The 17,225-nt window shown below is 37.1% G+C and overlaps 1 protein-coding gene and 1 pseudogene across 1 annotated transcript; one reads left to right on the top strand and one right to left on the bottom strand.

Moving 5' to 3' along the window:
- Positions 1 to 1,357: 1,357 nt before the first annotated feature.
- LOC104595254 (F-box/kelch-repeat protein At1g80440 pseudogene) lies at positions 1,358 to 2,821 on the top strand (annotated as a pseudogene).
- A 7,881-nt stretch (positions 2,822 to 10,702) lies between these two features.
- Positions 10,703 to 16,301, bottom strand: LOC104595253 (uncharacterized). Its single transcript, XM_010255902.3, has 3 exons — positions 15,508 to 16,301; positions 11,675 to 11,927; positions 10,703 to 11,260 (listed from the first exon to the last, which is right to left on the bottom strand). Exons 1-3 carry the CDS (start codon positions 15,817 to 15,819, stop codon positions 10,872 to 10,874), a joined length of 954 nt encoding a protein of 317 aa, XP_010254204.1. The 5' UTR covers positions 15,820 to 16,301; the 3' UTR covers positions 10,703 to 10,871.
- Between the last annotated feature and the right edge of the window lie 924 nt (positions 16,302 to 17,225).

The following is a 17,225-nucleotide window of genomic DNA, read 5'->3' as shown; positions in this document are numbered from 1 at the left end:
ACGTACTTAATCATCAAACAGGGCCCTAGTCTCATAATGAGTGTCAGATGTAGGAGCACAAATAACATTTAACGTTGAACGCGAAGAATATATCTCAATACATTCACATTAAGTTACAAAAGAATTCATCACCTGCCAACAAAATACATTCCAACACCCTATCAACACGATCTGATAGTGGGTTCCAATTTCATATATATATATATATATAGTGGGTTCCAACAAAATACATTCCGACACCACACTTCATGTATATAGTGGGTTCCAATCTCATAGTGAGATATGCAGTGTCAGATATTACTAGTAGGTTGTTGAAACATATTTTATTGGCAGGCGATCCCAATCTCATAGTTATTGGGAGGTGATCTCAATTTGCTGTAGTTTTGAGTTTTGTGGGTTTGATCTTCCTCCATGGTAATTGACCAATGATCATCTCGACCAGTAGGTTGTCCGCTTGTGAACTTAAACATAAAAAAAGGTTTTATGAATTCACAATAATTTATTAGAATAAGAGATGAACTACCTTGTTTTTGAGCTTTAGAACTTCAAATTTCAATACTCTGCTTTTGAACTTCTATGAGACTGTTTTATCTGATTAAAAGTTAAAACTAAGACTCTAATTTTTTCATTTTCCTTCCACTCTCTTTAAATATGAAAAGAAAAGGAAAAATAGATAGAAAAATAAAAAATTTGGGTTTTAGAGATACATTATACCAATGTTTTTGAACTGCTGTTGACCTGGACAGTTAGACTATTCAGCTTGAGAATCATCTAGACAATTAATTTTATTTTATCTCAAACTCGATCTCTGATAAAAAATTATTAAATTGTTAAATTGGTTAATGACCCATTAATCTAAGCAATCAAACCGTTGATCCATTTAACAATTTTTAGTTATTTTTCATTAAAATGGGCCATTCATACAAATCGAATAATTGAACCATCAACCCAAAAATGAATGGACAGAATGGTTCTAATTCCGAGCCATTTTTTAAAACATTACATTATACAATAAAAGAGAGAAGGAGATGACAAAATTATCTCGTTAAATTCAATGACCAAATAAAAATTCAAGGACGCAAGTATTAATATCCAAAGGCAAAAGCAAAACACAGAGTAGTTATCTGTATTTTACAATGAATTATTAAGCAGGTGTTATATTGCAAGTACGTTAGGGATGATTGCAAAAATACGTTAATGGCTGGAATCATAGTGGCCCGATTCCTCCACGCGCCAAAGTCCATATAAAATTTGATAAGCGTCGGAAGCTTATTTGATTTTCCTTTTTAATAGAATTAAGGTTTCTGTAGTTACGTTACCCAAGAAAACAGTATAGAAAATTAAAGAAAATGGTTAAAGGGAAAGCGGTAAGTAACAGGCCAACTCAACTGTGGCCTGCTGCCAGTCTCTCTAGGTTACTTACAGTCTGTCGTTATGTGATGATCTGTGGACTGGTCTCCCATCGTCTCAAGCATTCTCACCGCCTTCTAGAAGCTCTGCCCTTTTTTAGAACTCCACTTTTCTCCATCAATCAACCTATTATAAATGGGTTAAGAGATCTAACCACAGAGTATTCAGTGTCTTCTATCTCTCTTCCCCTCTTTCCCTGCTTTTCTGCTGAAAGCAAACTGGTTCTCTTCTGACAAATCCTGATTTTAAATGGTTCTTTCTAGTCGTCCATGATGGATCTGATTCCATGCCTTCCGGATGAGATCGCCCGTGAATGCTTAACCCGCGTTCCATACACTCACTTCTGCACTGTCTCCGCGGTTTGTAAAGGCTGGAAAGAAGAGCTTGAGTCGGTGCAGTTTCACCAACGGAGGAAGTCCGGTGGCTTGAGCCGGCCCATTGTTGTTCTCACACAAGCTGAGCCAGACCGAGCTTTAGGCGCGGTGAAGTGCGCAGCTGCACATGCTTACCGTCTTGCGCTTCTTGAGCCTGCTACAGGCGCGTGGGGTAAGCTGCCGCCGGTTCCGGGGTTTTCCGGGGGGCTGCCGTTGTTCTGTCAGTGCGCCGGGGTTGGCCGGAAGCTGGTGGTGATTGGCGGGTGGAACCCGACGACTTGGGAGGTGTCGAAAGCTGTGTTCGTTTTCGATTTCGTGTCCGGCGGATGGCGCCGTGGGGGGGACATGCCGGGGGCCTCACGATCGTTCTTTGCTTGTGCGTCGGATTCCGATCGGATGGTTTTTGTCGCCGGAGGGCATGACGAGGAGAAGAATGCACTCAAGTCCGCGATGTTGTATGACGTGGCGAAGGATGAATGGACCCCACTACCTGACATGGACAGGCAACGGGATGAGTGCAAGGGGATTTTCCACGCTGGCAGGTTCCTCGTCATAGGTGGGTATTCTACGGAGATGCAGGGACGGTTCGAGAGGAGTGCAGAGGCTTTCGATGTTGCCACGTGGCAGTGGGGCCAGGTGGAGGGGGACGTCTTGGACATCGGTTCGTGTCCGGGGACTTGCGTGGTAGGGGGTGAAGGGAAGCTGTACAGGTGTAGGGCAGGCCACATGGCGGTATCAGATGGTGTCACATGGCGGTCCGTGGCAGAATTACCAGCTGACATCCGCGTGTCACCAAATGTGGTGACATGGCAAGGCAAGCTGTTGGTGATTGGGATGGCCAAGTGTGGTGGGCCCTACGGGGCGTACGTTCTGGAGTCGCCGCATTATACATGGAGAAAAGTGAGGGTGCCGGAAGAATATTCCGGCCACGTTCAGGCGGGGTGTTGTTTGGAGATATAAAATTTTGTAAATAAACAAATAAAAAAAGCATTTTTGGTGCTTGGCTGAGATATGAATGCGATGGCATGAGTTGTTAACTTAATTTGTTTAGGCTGCGTTTGATCTTAGTGTAAAGTTTTTACCTGCAAACGATCAGTTTAAATATGGTGAACCGTTAAAGTGAGAAAGTCTTTACATTGACTAATGGTTAGGTCATTGATTTATCATGTAGAACTTACACCGAAAACAATTGTGGGGAAATTTGAATCGGATTGTAAAATTTACTCCAATTCTCATTTACACAAAAACAAACGCAGATTTAAATGGAGGCATCCTTAAAGAGTTGAAGTAAGCCCAGCTGCAGCTGAAGATGGCGTGAGTGAGTGAGCGTTTTTACATTAGAAAATGGATTATAAGTCGGCAATTGATAGGTGGAATTGATTAATCAAAAAAGAAAAGAAGGAACAGTCTTGGAAAGCAAGAAACTGTTTGTTTAATAATGTGTAATTGTGTAGTTATATGTAGATCGGATATTCTCCAAATGTAAATGAACTCATCAGCTGACAGCAATTGCATTGCACGCGTTGGTCAAAACTCAGAAGGCGTGCCATCACATTTTAGTACGAAAATTAAAACTGTGACCAAACGGGCCCTACCAAAACTCGTCCAAAGTCTAGTACAACATTATCCAGATTTCTTCTTCTTTTCTTTATTTGTTCACTGTTGATCATTCAGTCAGATACTTCTTTTTTGGTATTTTGGTGTGAAAGGCGGAATGCCTACCACTTGTATAATAATCACCCCAGAGAGCGAAGGAATAGTAAACTGGCAAAGAAATCGGCTCAGAAGAGAATGTGTTCTTTCTTTCACATCGATGTCATTTTTCGAGCAACAGCGCAGACAGGCGTCATATCAAAAAGAGCAGTGTTTTAAACAATGTCGTCTTATTTATACTGTTGCTCCAGACCACCCTCTTGGAAATCAGAAAAGTGTGGTACGAGGCAATACCAAATTCAATATTTTCTTACAAAACGATGTGTTACTGTCATTAGTGCAATAATGTATCATCATCTTAGATGTTGGATAATATAGATCAACGTTGAAAACGTTATTTTCAGCACCAATACCAAACAAAACCAGTACTGTTTTATCAGAAAATGCTTATATGATCATGGTTTTTAAAACTGAACCAGTTAGGGGTCCGTTGCCGGTTCGAACGGTCCGATCGTTCGATCCGAACAGCCAACCCATTCTGACAAGAAAATTAAAAAAAAAAAAATTTGAAAAACGGTCAAAACCGTTCAAACGGTTTGAACGATTAGCCAACCAATTCAACGGTTTGCTGACCAAAATCAATGGTTTTGAAGAAAAAAGTGATTTTTGGGAAAAACAGAACCGATTAGGTGATAGCACTAGTTCCTGGTTTTTCCAGTCTGACCGATCCGATCCATTTTTAAAAACCATGTATATGACAGCACCAGTTCCAAACAATAAATAAGCACCGCTTTATGAGAAAATGGTGCTTATAACTCTACATACCCAGCACCGATGCCAAACACTCCGAAATTATCCTGTTGGTAATTTTGGCATGGTCCATAAATGAAATCAACACTCCCCAAGCTTTTATTTTTTTATCTTCATATAAAAGTATAAAACAATATTTGCTTTATTATAAAAATCAACCAACATCGGTTTTCTTCCTTTATGGTTTGTTTGTATTGACTTTATGGCTTCTCTCCGACAGAGTCCTCTATTATAAATACTTTTTGGACCCATCAAACATGTTTTCCGACTGAAAGACAAGAAAATCTAATTTGCGACAAAGGGTATTTTTGGACCAATGGAAATTTCTAAGAATAATTCAATGACAATCTAATTCTTTTTTTTTTTGGATTGGTATGACATACTAATTCTATGTCAATGTGAATGACTTCTAAACTATGCTCTAATAACCATTCAAAGGTGGAAATGAATGTGAAGAGTTCGCATAAAGCCAAAAACTGAAAATTTCCTCAAAATATATAATATATAAATGAATATAAGTCAATAGAACCTTCAAGCATACGGTTGCAATTGATTCTTCACAAAGTTCTTGATTACAAGTTACAACCATGTAAAGTTGGAAGATGAAATGTTAGTAGCAAACAAAAAGTACTCCACACTACAAATGGAGACCATTGAGTTGGGAGACCGGATTTTGTCCTCACATAATTTTTCTTCAACCGGATTCACAACAATTGTAGCTACGGGTGTGAACGGATTGAATTTGAATCAAATCAGAAAATGTCTGAATTCAAATTTGATTAAATATTTGAATATTTGATTTGATTTGAAATTGATAAATTAATTATTTTATGTAATTAATACATATATGAAATAAATATTTTATTTATATAAAATATATTTATAGAATTTAAATATTATATATATAATTTATATTAAATGTTTAAGTATTTTATGTATTATATTCAAATTCGATCAATTATGATATTCGGTTAACTGAACCTGTGGTACCAGTTTTTGGAAAACCAATAACCGAAACCAAACTGAAGCTGATCGGTTAATGTTCAATCGGTTTGGTTCATTGGTTTTTTGATTTTCATAATATTAAATATAATAAATAATATATATATTAAATATATAAATAATATTATATATGCATTCATGTGTGTATGTGTATACCGTTAACCAAAATTTTTGGTTCAATTTCATCAGTTCGGTTTGGTTTTTTTTGATTTTTCAGTTTTCTTACTCACCCCCTACATCTTTAAACTTGCATGTATTTATCCAAGGGGAGATGTTTCCAACAAGTTTTATAACGTATTGGGATGTATTGGCCTATACGTACCATTCCGATAAGAAACTGATACACGGAACGTGTAAAAATCACGTGTTCTGTTTCTTTTCGTATGTATTGGACGATATAGTCCCATATCGGGCTGCTTCAGATTTGTATCGGTTGATGCAAGCCTGAAATGATACAAACGTAATCGTTTCCGTTCCCCTTGTTCAATTAATTTTATTAGTTTATATTTAATACCGAATTTCTCTCATTAATGTCGTTTATTGTTCCTATGTTTAAGTCTAACTTATTCATTAATTAATTATTAATTACTCATATATTTAAGAAAAATTTAAATTTAAATTTGAATTTTAGTGCCAAATTAGAATTCTCTCATTAATAATTAATGATTCTCTTTCTCATTAATCTCGTTTTGTTAGTGTAAAAACTAAAAATATTAAGAATAGCAAGGCTTGAACCCGGGTCACTAGATTTTAATGCCCACAATTATGCTACTAAACCACTTTGATTTGTTTGTTGTGATTTTATGCATTTTTTTTTGTTTTTTTCACATTTTAGTCATTTTATCATTTTTCAACGGTTACTAATTATATATCGATGTCACATTTTATATAAATATTAAATTATGGTTTTTTACATTTAAATGATTTATTTACAATCATATAAAACTTGTAAATATTGTTAATAATATATTTTTTTATGATTTATTTGAATTTACTAACATGTTTATGTGTACCTTGATTTTTCGCCTCTATCCATGCATATTCAGAATGTGTCCCGAAATATCTCTTAAAATTACCCTTCTGATACACCTTGCCTTTCCAATACTTTAAAAACACAAATTATGTGAAAATGGTGTGAGATCCAAATCCCAATTCTTGCGTATCAGGGAAAAATCTGATGAGTGGTGACCTGAGCAGAACCCGTTGTCATCAATGTCATAGCTGGCCAGAATTTGGCAAAAGAAATCTGATTTCTGAATTCCTGAATGTCATAGAGCTAGTAAGTTAAAAGGTGAATAATGGTAGATCTTATAGCAAAAGGTGAGTGGGCTACGTAAATCTTATTGCCTCCCACAACGTTTCACAGCACATCCCCACTGTATATTGGGATCATCTCCCGATGATAATACCAGAAATAATGGTGTCATCATCGGAAGATGTTCCCAATACATGGGGACGTGCTGTGGGACATTGTACGGGACTGATTTGATCTCCGAGCAAGCATGTCCACCGACGAAGATTCAGGTTCCATTGCAGCGGGAGAGAGAGGGGTAGCATTTAACGAGTGTAGCGAATGAATTGACCCAGGTTGGGGTGTTGGGAACCAGACCAGGAGTGAAACCCCATGTTCTATTTTTCAAAGCATGCCGTGGAATTTTCAAACCATGCCACAATGTCTCAACCAACCATGAACCATTTGTATACATCTCCAGCCCCACAAGATTGCCCCCCTACAACATCCCACAGCACATCCTCGCCATGTATTGGGAACATCTCCCGATGATAATCCTAAAAATGATGATGTCATCATCGGGAGATGCTCTCAATACACGGCGGAGATGTGTTGTGGGACATTGTGAGGGGCAATCTCGTGGGGGCTGATTTAAACTCCAGGTTTTCATTGTCTACTTTTCGAGTTCAAATCAACCCCCACGACATCTCATAGCACATCCCAACCGTGTATTAAAAACTTCTCCCTGTGAGTCTCATCCATTTACTATCTCTTAAAATCATTCATTGTTTTTCTCACCTAATTCAATTCAGTGCCAGGCATGTATATATTATTAATTCTCGGCCACACTTGACAATTAATTCTTGATAATAATAAATCACTTGAATAAAATGGCTGCTACTATATTATCTGCCTCTGCTTTTCCATCTTCCTCGGACAAAGTAAGAAGGCATATCCAACATTATATCGCAAACTCAACCTTCATGTCCAAGGATAACCCAAAATGAACAGGACTTGATCATGGGCATCTGCTACTGCAAAACACTAAAATTTTGGGTAAAAGACTTAAATCTCCCCTAAGATTTTCCCTAAGTACTAAAACATCCCTTCTCATTTTAAATTCTACTAAGACCTCCTTCATAGATAATCTCATCAGACAAAAACCTCCCCTAACAAGCTAATCTGTCAAGATCCATTTAAAATCTTTCAAAAACCCAGCTTTGCCCACCTGAATGAATTTGTGACTCTCTCGCCTCTAATATATTATTCCGAAAACAGCTGTAAAGAAAATGGTGAGAGTTCTGTGAAAAGTGAACAAGAAATGGTATAGATGATGGATGATAGAAAATGTCTCTCGGTTTATTTGCAAGAATCATTAGGAGTGAAAGAAAGCTCGCGTACTTGCTCGCTAAAAGAAGTTTTTTTTTTTTTTGTTTGGCCCTGCTATTTATTACAGGATAGAGATCGCCAAATCGGGTTGGATTTTGACATGTAATCACCGGGTTAAAACAGATTTGTTCCATTAATCCTCCTTACCTCTGTTCTTGCTTGCTGCATCTCTATCATTTGTTCATTTTCGGTGGACACCGGAAGTTGAGTTAAGTCGAACCTGGTGGAGATGAATAAGACAAACGATCAGACTTTAGACTGATAATGAAGGACGTTGAGTACTTGGTTACCTCTAACATGACATGGAAAGAGAGAAAACAAATAGATAATCGGAGGGTAGCTAAGAGTAGATGGAAAGCCTAGAAGGAAACATATAATACCATTAAGGGGGTGTTCTTTTTTCGGATTTTGAGAGGGGGGAAAGTTGGTCAATAGGATTTTGGTTCTAATTGACCAAGAACCCCACGTTCCTTTTTCAGATTTATGTGGGGACTAGAGAAATTTTATTTTCTTGGGTATACTCATCTCCTAGGTAGATAAATAACTTTCCCACCTAGGGGAAAGTTGCCAACACTTGAATGGACAAAAATACCCTTTTTAATTATAGATTTTTATGGCTAAAATGTTCTTTGTTTTATTTACATAAGAAATAAAAGAACATGGGTAAATGCACTTACCTGGGTAAGTGTTTCTCAAGAAAAACTTACCTAGGTAACTGCATTTACCCGGGTAAGTAATTTACCGAAAAGTGAACAAGGCCTAAGGCCCTCTTTGTTTTTCCATAAGTTATTTATCTGGGTAAATGCAATTATCTGGATAAACTTTTCTTGAGAAACACTTACTTGGATAAGTGTATTTATCCATTTTCTTTTATTTCTCAAGTAAATAAGGTAATGATCATTTTAGTCATAAAAATCTATTATTAGAAAGGGGCATTTTTATCCCATTCAAGTGTTAGCAACTTCCCCCTTAGGTGGTAAATGATACCCAAGAAAATAAACTTTCTCTATTCCCCACATAAATATGAAAAATGAACATGAGATTCTTAGTCAATGAAAATCAAAATCCCATTGACCAACTTCCTTCCTCTCAAAATCCGAAGTGTAGCAAGAGTGACCAAGAAAAAAAAATAAAAATAAAAAGGAAAACAGAAAATGCTTCAAGAACTTGATTCTTGGAAATTTTGGATATAAGCATGTGACCTTTAATAAAGCAGCAGATAAACGCAAGAGTCGCAAGACAGAGGACGGGTGCTAAAGTCAAGTAAGCGATATTTTAGAAATGGTGTATTGGATGTGAAGCATATTTGCGACCTGTTAGGTTGAATGAATAATGGAGTTGCATTTCTTTACCTGTCTAGAGTTGGACTCCATGAAAACATATCTCAAACCTTCAAGGAGAAACCTCAAGAAACTTTGTACAGGTAGCCAGCAATGATGATTAATTACTCTTAGAATGTTTTAACCTATACATGTTTATCGATGAGGTTCTAACGTAAAAATATTCTTGCTTTAATAGTAGTTCTTTTTAAAATTTTGAAAAAAAATAAAGGATAAAAAATTCCTTCCATCAATTCATTCAAATTTACCAGCCTTGTCTATTACTAATAGGAGAGGAAATAGAGAGGATTTGTTAGCATTTATGAGAAACTTCAGGAAGGTTTAAGTCTTTATCCCTAAAATATATACATTTGACACCTATTCGTATACAATGATAGTTGGTTTACACATTTGACACCTATTCCTATACAATAAAAGTTGGTTTCACATGCTGATATTGTATATGTTTGATGCCACATAAGCACCCCATCAGCTAATACCTGATTAATTGCATGAGTGTATCAAAACTTGCAAAAGCAAACTTTGATTTCTATGTGCCTCTAAACTTCCTGAAATGGGTAGACATTTATTGACATTCTGCTAATGTGATGCCCAATAGCACCTTTGTGTCATAAACACCCTCATTAAATGTGTCTCAGTTTTACAATCATACAAGTACAAAACAACTGACTAAACGTAAATGAAACCAAACACCCTCATTGTCAAGACTCATTTTCGGCTGAGAAGAAATAAGAAAGTAAGAAAAGAAAGGAAGGAAAAAGGAATGGAAGGAGGGAAGAGGAGGATTTAACGTCACCGTGCTGATAATGGCAATGGCAAGGCGGCAACAGATGCAGACCTGATTTCAGATTGATTTTTTCCAACCTCTGCAATCTTCTTATTCTTTCTCTCTGTGCTGGATCTCAGATCTGATTTCATGCCTCAGTTTATCCCCTCTCTGCATGCAAATCACTATCCAGACCAAACGAATCAATGGTTCAACTGCCCGAGTCAACAGTTTTCTGACCAAATCAATGGTTTTTGACCCAAAAATAGGTTAAGGGTGAAATGAAACTGATTGCCTGAATGGTTTCCGGGCCAGGGTCAATGATGGGGACATCTCTTACAGACTGAATGGTGTGGTGTCCAAATGCTGGAATTTAAATAATTTTCACACCACACACACATGCGCACACACACATATATATATATATATTCCCACACTTCCCAGCTAGGAAAAAAACACAACATTAATTGCATTCTTGAAAGAGGTACCTTAGTCCCAAGACAGATGCTTCAAAGGCAGCTTAGAACAGCGCCATAAACATAAATTGACAAATATTCTCTCACATGCAACGCAAAAAATATAAACAGGTCGAGGTATTGTTGGATTTTGTATTCTCAGGGATATCTACCCATCCATCCAATTCCATCCAAACACATGATACAGTATGATGCTACAGAGGAGAAAGAACCGAACTATATCACCAAACGAACAGCACAGCGCACAAAGGTTCAACTAAACATATGAGAAATTTTGCATAACAAAAAATGTCTGAAACAATAATATGTCACATGACACTTGGGGCATTGGGAGGACCTATAAAACCAGAACCTGCTGTTTATTTTGCATTCAACAAATGAACTAGGGGAATACATGTTCATATCTAAACGAGGGGGTTTTTACCGCACAGGCTGTTGGTTGTAGTGACTCTTCTCCTTCTTCTTTGCTGCAGCAAGTTTTGCACTCCTAGCAGCAGCCTCAATGGCAGCAGCTCTGGCAGCAGCATCCATCTCCTTACTTGATTTTTTCTTCTTTATAGATGCCACCTTCTTTAGTCGCTCCTTCACATCAACAGCATTTGCATCCTCCTCTGCCTGTTCAGAACCAGCAGCTTCATCTGGTGTATTGTTAACCTCTGAGCCATTGGGCTGGTCCTGGGATTCTTTTGCTTCCTTTAAAGACTTGTCCTTCTTCTTTTTCTTCTTTGCGCTTTTGCTCTCTCCTGTAGCAGCTTCCTTCTTCTCTGAATCTCCATTAAGCTCCTCTGCCTTTTTATCTTGTGTGGCACCTGAAGTGCAAGCAGGAACTCTTCATGTCAAAAGTTGTCCCCATCACCACTGAAGCAGTATGTATTCAATTTGACCATATAACTATTCACTAGAAATAGCAGGGAGTGAGGTAAACAAGCATGTGGTAGCATGCCAATGCCATTTAGTAATTTGTGCATGCACACGTGTAGAGAGAGAGAGAGAGAGAGAGAGAGAGAGAGAGAGAGAGGAGATGGTCATCCTCACCACCCTCCTACAAAACCATAGATCCAAGAAGTCAAGGTGTTATTTTTTACATTTGGGCCCAAACGTTAACAGTGTCAAGTACTTATTAAGAGCATGGTAATCAATTCAATACTAGAGTCTAGAGAAGACCAACAACAACAAACAAAAACGATCCGCATGTAAGTAGCTCATAAGGCTAAAAAGATTACCTCGTGAATCATCTGGTCCACTTGCCTCCTTTTGCATACCAAGCTCAGCCAATAGGGCATCAAGTTCTTCAAGCCCTTTTTTCTTGAGTTCCTTCTTTGACAACTGTCTTTCCGTCTCCTTGGGTGCAACGGCAGCCGGTGGTGGGTTCTTCACTACAGTCTCAGTTTGCACTGGAACCTCGGGTTCATGATCATGCTCATCATCAACATCATCGTCACCTAAATCAAAGCCATCTTCCTCGCTTTCACTTTCCTGTGCCAGACAGGAAAATACCAGATCAATATAATTCCAAATTACCAGGTTTGCTCACAGTTACGAGGCATTCTTATGCACCACAGTCATAGCACTTATACAAGATCTGACACTTTTATTTAATAGTCTAAGACTAATATTGTATATTGCAATATACAATCATAGCATTTGTTCAGGTGAGTCACAATAAGAGACAACTCCAGTAATATAAATAAGCATTAAAAAAAATTGATTTCAACTACAACAAATTCTTTACAAGTGGACACTAACACCATTTTGATTTAGCCCAACATTACCAAGTGTGCTGACACTTCATAGCTAGGTTATTTTGAACTGCTGACTGTGCAACTAATAATCGATAGAAGATATTGTACTTTTTTTGAAGGTCTAATTTGAATAATGCAATAGCCAATCAATGACTAGACAATTTTTTTAATATATTCAAGCAATCGGATGAATTTACCTACATTTACAAGAATCCATTACATGTGAACACCATTACCATCTTAACCCAAGACCAAAATTACCTGGTGTGCTCAGAGATAAGGGTATTATTAAGGACCTTCTCGATTAGCAGGTAACAACAGATAAGAAATCAGAAGTCCTTTCATAACATTCTATGGCATAATGCAATTCCCGATGATGACATTAATGTAGGTGAGACCATATAGCACCTTTTTCAGTACTCCTAAACATTGAAATGTAATTTACTACATGATCAAGGAATTCATTACACAGTTAACTAGTTATCAATGTTCACCATCCAAATAATGGGCAGTATTGAATGAAACAGGAATTGTTCTTTTGGATGCATGTTCAAGAAAGGTAACAGAATTCATCCCGTTTGGACTTGAATATTTCTAAATATTTGTCTTAGATCCCATTTAGCTATTACTAGTGAACACGGACGGACAAGTGAGTGAGAATCTGACACATGTCCAGGAGCATGAATCAGACAAATGAAAACACATGGACATGTAGAAGTGTCCATAAAATGATAGTTAAACCCAATTCTTGTGAATTCATAAATTATACATACACCACTAGGAAAAAGGGCATAAATATTTTTTAAGAAAAATATGAGAAGTTCTTTTATTACCTAAAGACATTCTACAAGAAAAGATGCATTCAATATGTATATTAGGCATTCATTTCTGCCAAACAAACAAAGGATAAATAAAAACATAATGTATACATAGAGCTGCTCCCTCAAGATCTTGTGATGTGTTAAACCTGACACGTGTGACAAAGATGTCCTCTGTTTAGGAGAATTCATGTAACATGCTGGACCAATTGATGTTCACCAATATTAGTCAGTCACAACTGCTTTGCAAGTGATGAAAGTAAAAGCCTTTGATTCCATTATAGAATCACTATATATTTTATAAATCAGATATATCTAACTTTGAGAAAATAACAAAGCCATACAAAATAGATAATTTCATCCCCACAGGACACCTTTAATGAAATGTTTTAAAAGGTGGGAGGCTTACACCATGACATGTAGCTTAAGGAAAAAGGCTGAGGCTTGAAGCTGGCATGTGATAAGATAATGCACAAATGGTACAAATTCTTCTATCAAGAACATGTTTTTCAGCCATTACCTAAGGTAGAGTATTGTATAAAAACTGAGCTAAAGATCAATTCTAAGTTAGTCACTTGTCTGTTTGTGATTAGTTTAAATGGTTAGGGTTTAAAAACTCAATTTAGGTTTATTTTACATTAAAAAAAAACCTTAAAGTTGCCTTTAAGGATTCAAAGTGTTATTTTTAAAAATCTTACTACCTCATATATTCACTTGTATTATGTTTACTTTATTTTTATATGATAGTATAATCTTTTTACTTACGCTTTTATACTTTCTCTGTTTTTTATTATACTATACTTTTTTTTTGATAGATTTTATAAACCTATTCTTTCTCCTATTCTAGTTTAAGCTTTCACTTAAAAGAACAAGATTTCGTGAGTTTTAAGCCTCTTGAGTAGGAAAATACTGGCGCTTCCCCTCACACATCCATTTTCTGAAGCGTTGATCAAACTGGAGTGTATACTCTATGGCCATGCGAATTTTTGGCACTTGGGGAAGATACACCCAATAAGGAAACACTTAGAATCTCGGATGTCTTATTAATCAGTAAATAAAGAATTTATTAACTTCAGTTGAGGTATTATTACATCAATGTATTACACCAATAGGCAATTTTAGAGTTCTGCCCAAAATAATTGTTGTCTAGCAGTCCCTTGTTTGGCCAATGTATCTGCCATCCCATTTGCTGTTCTCACCCATCTAAACATAACATTCATCTTCCTTGCTAAACTTTCTATTTCCCAAATTGTATGCCTATAGATCCATGGGATTTGGGTACTACTTATTATTGTTATTATACTTGAAATTTAATTCTGAAATTAAGTATTATTTATCAACATGTCAAATTTTACAATGCCAGACAACAGTGGCATATGCCATCCATGACATACAAAAGCAAATGCTTTGCTTGGCATTTAAGCAACAAAATTTTCAAACATTTTAGTTTCTAAATAAGAGGCCACAGCCAAAAAACATATATCATGTTTCTATCAATTGCCATGTGAAACACCTATCATCTTCCAATCATGGTTTTAAATTTTGGAAATATTGGCCCTAGATCACAAATGATTTTTTTAAAATTTTCATAAATTAGTTACTACTTTAGAACATCTTCATTATATAATATTTTATTACATTATACTATTTTAGAACATCATCATTATCTAATTTTCATAAATTAGATACTATTTCAAAATTTTGGTTGAACAGAAAAAATTAATAATTGTTCATCACCTCGTTTATAATCATTATCCCCATGAAGGGAGGACACTTCCAGCTCAACTTTGACAGTCAAATGCAAGGGAAAAATGAGCAATTGACCTGATTGGACACCTCCAGCTTTTGTAATTTAGAAACTTTGGTATTTGGAATATATTTAGATTTTTTTTTCAGCATATCATCTTCAACTTGAATGGGTAGTACAAAGTATAAAAGGTTAAATCACATATTCATTATAAATGAATACCTCCAATGCTCAAACAAAAAGGTCAAGACCGCATCATACTGCAAAGTAACGGCATCAAAGATATAACATTGAGCTCCATCCCACAAGCAAGTCGGGGGTAGAACTCATCAATTATAAACAATTCAAACCATTTCCATCCCAGCAAAGAACTGATCATCGACCATTCTAATCCATTAACAATAAATAAATCTCTTCTGTCGTAGCACAAAAATCTTTTATTTATGCAAGTCCATTACAGCTCTAACAGCAATGCAAAAGCACTATAGGGGTAATGGCTAATCTCCGACATCAAAACGAACATATCCAAACCAGATATTAGCGTCACATTGCCTTAAACAGAAAAAAAAAGTCCGGATGTAAACATTCTGGGATCAACAAGTGACAGTTTCAACATAATATGAATCAAGTATAAAACGTGCACACAAAAAATTCAATTAGAACAGATATGAAATTTAATAAACAGCATTGCCTAGAAATCTATGTCTGCGATGAAACAGAAAGGCGAAACAGTTGATACAACTACACACCTCAACAGGAGTTGAACTCTCCTTGTTTTGTTGTGGTTCTACTGAACCCCAAGTAGCAGGTGGAGCAGTTGTTGCATAATAGTCATCGTCATCATCAACATCAGCCCAAGATTTCCCGGTCAGCGGCGTCGGGGCCCAGAAAACCTGGGGCTCAGGTTCCTTTGCCTCGTTTTTGGAAGATCCCTTGCTCCTTGAAGATCCGTGCTCCTTGTCAGATTTCTTCTTTCTCCTGAGGCTTTCAAGAGCAGCGAAAACGTTGGTACTGTTAATCCCCAAGGACCCATCGTCTCTCCTGCTTCCACCTCCCACCATTTCTAGCGCGATGTCGAAAGAGCCACAGCTGTGTATTCAAGCAGAGTTATCCGAAAGCTAAACGCCGCAGTTCCGATTGCCGGGTCGAAAGTAAGAAAACAAACTATTTAGCCTTGAAAATTAAGTATTCAAAACTAGGGTTACAGACAACGTCTAAACCGGTTAAGACTTTGCTACAGAAGATTAGGGTTTCGAGGGAAAATCAAGATCAATTCTAGTATATCTGGAAACCGACGGTATCTACAGAAAAGAGAAGAAAAGAATTTCCTTGCAAAATTACAATTATTAAAAAAAAAATTATAGATCTCTGTTTTCTAATGAATCAACTCTTCTCAAGGTAACAAGGTCCGATATACTTAAAACGGGAAAAAAGGGCTCGGAAGCCTTTGCAATCTCACCACACTCGGTGTACCAGAGTTGTGATAGAGGAAATTAGGGTTTCGAAAGGAATGAATCAGAAGAAACCCAGAGAAAATTAGGGTTCCTCCGAAACAACGAACCCGATAGAGAGAGAGAGAAAGAGGCAGAAAGAGATAGATGCACAGATTACCTAACTATGTAATAGGGTTTTGAAGGGCTAGGGTTTCCGAACGAAAATGGAGCCCTAAAAGATGGAGTTAGGGTTTGCAAGCGACAGCTTAGAGTTTAGACGAGTTTTTTTCCGTTTCTCAGAGGATTTTCAGGGCCTCCAGATAACGAAGGTGATGAACTCGAGCGCGGTCCTCTTTTATTATAACAAGAACAGATATAACGAAACCCTCTCCATCTCTGTCGCCGAGGGTAATCTCAAGGTGTTCTCAGATTCAACGATCTTATCTTACTTACAATCATCCACATACTTCCATCACTAATCTAACGGTAAACATAGCCTATATAGTGGGTCCCACAGATACTTAGCACCAAACATATCTCCTCTGCTTAATCTGAACCATTCATCAAATTGGGTTCACGAGCTTATTTTATCGGTGATCATCCGGATTTTTGGATATTGATAGTGATCCGGGTATGCTAAAGTGGGCCAGTCAATTTATCGGTCCAAACCCCAAGTACACGTGTTTAAATGCTACCGTAATGGCTGCTGAAATTTGTTATAATCATGACACGTGGCTTCTAAGTATGGATGCGGCCGCCAGGAAGGGTAAGGCATGGAATGCTCACCACCGTCAGATTTATGACAATGCCAAAAATAAAAAGATTTTGTCTTTGTTTTGCTTGCGTTTGATGTGATGGGATATGCCTATGCTCCACACTCACATCGACCTTATAGTGAACACCTCCGTGAATAATAAAATACAAGAACGTAAATGTTCTTATATGCAGTTAGGACATAATGTGAGGTCGGTGTGAAAATCACTCTATGAGGTCGTGTGCCAAATGACCCACATATCCTCATACGATAAGACTCC

This window comes from Nelumbo nucifera, chromosome 2 (assembly GCF_055504915.1).
Source record: "Nelumbo nucifera cultivar China Antique chromosome 2, China Antique-T2T, whole genome shotgun sequence".
Lineage (NCBI taxonomy): Eukaryota > Viridiplantae > Streptophyta > Magnoliopsida > Proteales > Nelumbonaceae > Nelumbo > Nelumbo nucifera.
This window is presented reverse-complemented; position numbering and strand designations above follow the sequence as displayed.